The sequence below is a fragment of the Vigna umbellata genome, chromosome 10 (genome assembly GCF_029865625.1).
Source record: "Vigna umbellata cultivar VRB3 chromosome 10, Vumbellata_1.0, whole genome shotgun sequence".
Taxonomy (NCBI): domain Eukaryota; kingdom Viridiplantae; phylum Streptophyta; class Magnoliopsida; order Fabales; family Fabaceae; genus Vigna; species Vigna umbellata.
This window is the reverse complement of record NC_142174.1, coordinates 2,711,801-2,716,959: the sequence shown is the minus strand read 5'-3', so window position 1 is coordinate 2,716,959 and position 5,159 is coordinate 2,711,801. Positions and strand designations below refer to the sequence as shown.

General features: G+C 34.6%; 1 protein-coding gene across 1 annotated transcript; it reads right to left on the bottom strand.

The window, feature by feature from the left end:
• Positions 1-2,191: 2,191 nt before the first annotated feature.
• Positions 2,192-5,159, bottom strand: LOC148191631 (DNA-directed RNA polymerases II, IV and V subunit 3-like). The gene is made up of 3 exons (XM_088101112.1): positions 4,615-5,159; positions 4,069-4,306; positions 2,192-2,624 (listed from the first exon to the last, which is right to left on the bottom strand). Exons 1-3 carry the CDS (start codon positions 5,058-5,060, stop codon positions 2,352-2,354), a joined length of 957 nt encoding a protein of 318 aa, XP_087957238.1. The 5' UTR covers positions 5,061-5,159; the 3' UTR covers positions 2,192-2,351.

Below are 5,159 nucleotides of genomic sequence, written 5' to 3'. Positions count from 1 at the left end.
ATAAAAATTACAAATTATCAATAAAAACTCCATCACTATAAGTAATGCATTTTTTCACTTAATGTTCAATTTATACATCTCAAAACTAATATTCCTTTGTTCTTCAAAGTAGTTGCCTTCAACAACAACAATATTTTTCCACAGTTACAAACTTTTGATGTTAACTGTGAAAACAATCCACGTGTTTGCAACATTCTCGAACTAATACTCCTTCGGATACAATCCAATTCTCTACTATCAGATTTCATCAAACTACAACAATGTTCGAGAGTAAATTACCTACATGCTAAAACCCTATATCCTAAATCCAACCATTTGTTTTCACAAAAACGTAAAAAATGAACTTACATATCTTCTCCAAGACCAACTCCAAAAATTAAAGTTTTTCCTCTTCGTAAATCTTGGAATGCTAAATCAGGATTTCCTTAAACACAAACTCCACAAATTACTTGTCTTCCTCTATTCTAAGACAAATTTGAACTTGCATATTCATTCTTTTATTAAACCTTAATTTCAATTTCGATGTTAAACATTTAATGTACACATGTATTAACAACGTGACACACCATTAACCGCAGCAGAAAAAAAACTAAACTAACGACAATAAATTTAGAGAACTAAATCTGAAACTTTCTAAATAAAGAGATAAAAATAGATCAAAGTTTAAAAAACCTAAAACAAAAATCACATTATATATTAGTAACTAAAATTATATTTAACCTTTAATAAATTGATATATTTTAAAGTAGATGAACAGTATTCTCATAACGAGAAGAAAAACCACTTATTAGTTCATTAGAGAGTCGTTTTAGTAGACGAGTGTCAACAAATACACCTCTCGAAACCATTTTAATACTTTTCCAATAAATTAACTTTTCTGATAATTATATAATCATGAATGTAAAATTCAACTTTACACAACTTTTGTGATTTTTAATATATGTGTATTTTTAAAGGTTATACTTAAAATAGTACTTGTAACAAATGTTATATTTGTACTTTTTTTCTTTAAAAGACCAGGCCTTCGTACATTTTAACCTGCATCTCATAGAACTGTGAAATGATCCATTTATTTTTATCTTCCATATTCTTCCTTCTCTATCATTGCACCCATCTCCCACTTCTTCCTTCACCTCTACCTCCACATCCACATTCTCCTGCACAATTCAAAATATAAAATTTGTATTCCACCCTATATATTTCGGAATACAAAGATCGTATTTTAGAATGTACGATCTAAAATACAAATTTTACCTTTCAGATTATACATTTCTAAACATATCCGTACTGTGTATTCTGGAACATATCTCGATCGACATTTCAGAACTCAAAATGAAATCCCTAAACGAGAGGCTTAAATTAGAATTTGAGTTAATGGCAGTGTAGATGAAATTACGGAGGGGCAGGAAGAAACAACCTAATATCAGCCTCATATCAGTACTAGCTCCGACAAAAATGCACTTTGTTCACGTAAATTTACAATTAGAATAACAATTAAAATATGCATTTAACATTAAAAAAAAACCCCGAAAAGATTAATGATACTCAAGATTTATTCTTCTAAAAGCATGAAATTCCTTAAATTCTTGAAAATTCTTTTGAATGTTATATCAATAGATATGTTTTAAATTGTTTAAAATTTAAACTTTCAAGTCATTTTTTTAATCTTTTGAAAACAATTGATAACGGATTTCTTTCTTGTTTCACTTGCACTCTTGTTTGTGTCTTCCTTCTTTCCATGAAAATTGAATTCACAACTGCACAACTCATTGCTTCACATCTACCGTTCCAACCCTTCTCGCAGGAACCTTGTCTCCACCAAGTGATATTTGCCATTTTAGTATCTTTTTATTGTGTCTCCAGATTACATTAATTTAATGTATTAAAAGTACTTTTAATATATTTAAAAAGTATAAAAATCAACAAAGGGTGAGTTCAGAAACCGGTTCCAAGCATGTAAATGAAGCTTCTCCGATTTCCAAAGCACCGAGCATAAAAGGACTGAAGGGAGAAGTGACATTCAATTGAAGAGGAATTGCATAATATCTAGTATATGGTAAGCTTACAGGATCCAAACAACACAAAAGCAAAAGCTTTTAAAGGACTTGGAGCTTCTTAAGACATGCAGACTTGAGTTTTTGCTTTCCACCATTATAAACGAAATAAAGGAAGCAAGCATGAGAAGAGGATAGAAAGATAAAAACTATCTATGTTGTTTTTCAAGGGGGAAAATAGTAATTAGCATCTTCGACCCAACAAGTTAAAACATGCTGCAGCTTCAGTTAAGTAGAAGAAGAAAGAAACAAGTTCAGGGAAACAAATTTGATATCCTTCTAATACAATCAACTCAGTTATCCTCCTCGCATATGTGCACCTAGCTCACCAAACTGATCATCAGCCTCCACTGTATCTTCAGATAGCCGCACAGCATCCAGCTTCTGCTTGAGAATTTCTATGGCATTTAGTACTAATTGAGAAGTTTTAATTGCTCCAGTAGATTCAACTGTGAATATGAAGCTATCTTGTCTTGCAATGATTTCCACAAGCCCAGGCTTCCCCATGGCTTCTGCTTTCTTGATCACCTCATCATCATATGAGTATGCCTCAGCGTCAACCACCATTACCTAATAAATGCCAAAAACATCACATTTGATTTTCATAGATGGAAAAATCAATCTTCTAATTCGATAATGCAAATTATATCAAAGAAGGATTCATTACAACAAAATAAATTGAACCCAAAAAGGGATGTTAACTGTTAAGTTTAAGCACCGCATATAAACATTTCAAAGTAGACAAAAATATGTATGACATTGTCGCTGACAGAATTAGCCAGATAGATCATACACTTAAGAACTCTTAATGTGCCTTCCTTTGACAACAATATCTTCAGTAGATAATGCTCCAGAATACCATACACCCACACCTCATGAGCTGGATAGCAAATCTTGATACTAAATTCTCGTTTACAGTAAATTTCTTTGCGGCTCAAGATTCTCTATGAAATTGATAACTTAAAAAACTGAATCAGTGCAAGTCCTTCACATTCATTCTAGCAATGTTTTGTTTTTCTTTTTCTTGGCACTTGAGATTATAGTTATCAATCTCAGATAATGACCAAACCATAAAACACAAGCATGTAGCAATAGCAGAAAGCAGGATAATGAGGAAAATTGAAAAGTCAATCACTTAGTCAATATTCATTATATATACATGATTAGCAATAAAAAGTCACACTTGTAATGCAAGAGATGATAAGCATGGGAACGCAAGAGTTAGTTTATTAAACATTCTGATCAAGTAGTGGGAAGGGTGCAAATTCAATATATATCCATAATTAACAATAAAAAGTCCAGGAGGTAAACAAACACATAACAGTAAATAATAACAAAAATCAAGGACGCACCACTCATTTGTGTTGGTCCTTACCCTACCCCCAGCCTAATAAAACAAAGTGTTTAAGGGTAAAAATGTTCACAAAACAGAAAGTTCACAAAACATTAGTTCTGTATAAGAGTTGTAAGTTAATGTATATTTGGATGAACAGGAAGTTCACAAAACATTAGTTCTCTAGTGCTTATGCTCTGGAAAACATATTACGTCTTAAATACTGAACGTGCCTTCTGCATGCCATTCTATAAGCCTATCCAAATTAGCTGAAAAACAAACTTGCAAATTATTTATTTTATACACAAGCAGCATCATGCTTTCAAAAGCATCAAATTACTAGTGTCTATCGTTGAACACACAAAGAAAACAAACGAAGTACCTCTAATTGCACTTTATTCTCAACTTTAATCCAAATGGTTGAAGTGAAAGCACACAATGTTCAGGTTAAAGGATTTGCATAAACTTGCGAATTTGATCAGAAATAATCGGCATGCATATGTTATGATAAATTCAAAAAAACAATACACTAAAGTGATCAAACAAACTAGCATTTAATCACCAAACACATAAGGCATGCGAGGTAATTTTGTAGTTCTGCACAGAATATGGATAAGATAACAACAATGGTAGAAAGTGCATAACCAAATTCATAAGAAAACAAATGAGAAGAACCCAAACCTGTTGTGTTACTGGATCAATTTCAAACACACGTGTAGGGCTGCTATCAACCCATTCTCTTTTCTCCTCAAGAGTCAGTGTCTCCATCAAGTCCTCATTTATATGAATCTCTGGTTCATACATGAAAGTGACAGTTGCAGCAGGTGACCACTTGGCATGATCTTTGCCAATCCCCTTCCTAGCTATCGCTCTCAGCCTCAGCTCTTGTCCTCGCCTCAGCTTCACAATGATAACCCCCCTGAATACACGCAATTCAAAACGAAGAATATCCATATGAAAAAACTAAATACCCAGTTGAAAACGAAGAATGCCAATTTAAAAATAAACACATGAGAAAAAGAAAACACATACGGCAAAACGAAATACCCAGTTGAAAAGGTAGAACACCCATTTGAAATCAATTAAGACCATTTCAAAAATCTAAATACCCAGTTGAAAACGAAGAACAGCAATTTGAGAAAAACAAAATACCCAGTTGAAATCAACAAAGACCCATTTAAAAACCAAGGGTTTAAAACCAAAAATAAAATGAAGAAAAGCACGCACCTGTTCTCGGAAGAATCAGAGGAAGCAGGGTCAGAGAAATCGACGGGAACGACGGAGGGGTCGGAACTGTAAAGGTCTTTGCTGGAGACGTCGAGGGTTTGATCAGTCATACACTTAACCCTAAGGTGAAACTCCACGGAGCAGAATTCACACTGGCCGTCGCCGTCACACGCGTCGCAGTCACGTGAAAAGCGCATGGACATGGCTCGCTCACTTGTGAGCGGAATGAGTCCAAGTCTGTGCGCAATGAACTCGTCGTTCAGCACTGACGAATTCACTTCTATCTCCACCAGATCAATCGCGATCGTCGGCACCTCCGCGATCATTACGCGCCGCAGCGCGTTCGCGATACTCGCATCCGTATCCCGGAGCTCGAACTTGGCATAATCATCCTTCAGCTCGCGGATTTTCACCCTCGGCATGCGCGCATACGATGCACCCTCCATCGCCTCCCTCTCTCTCTCCTCTCTTCCTCTTTCAGACAACACTGAAAAATGTAAAAACCCTTTTCAAAACCCAAACTTTTAGTTTGTGTTCTCTTACTG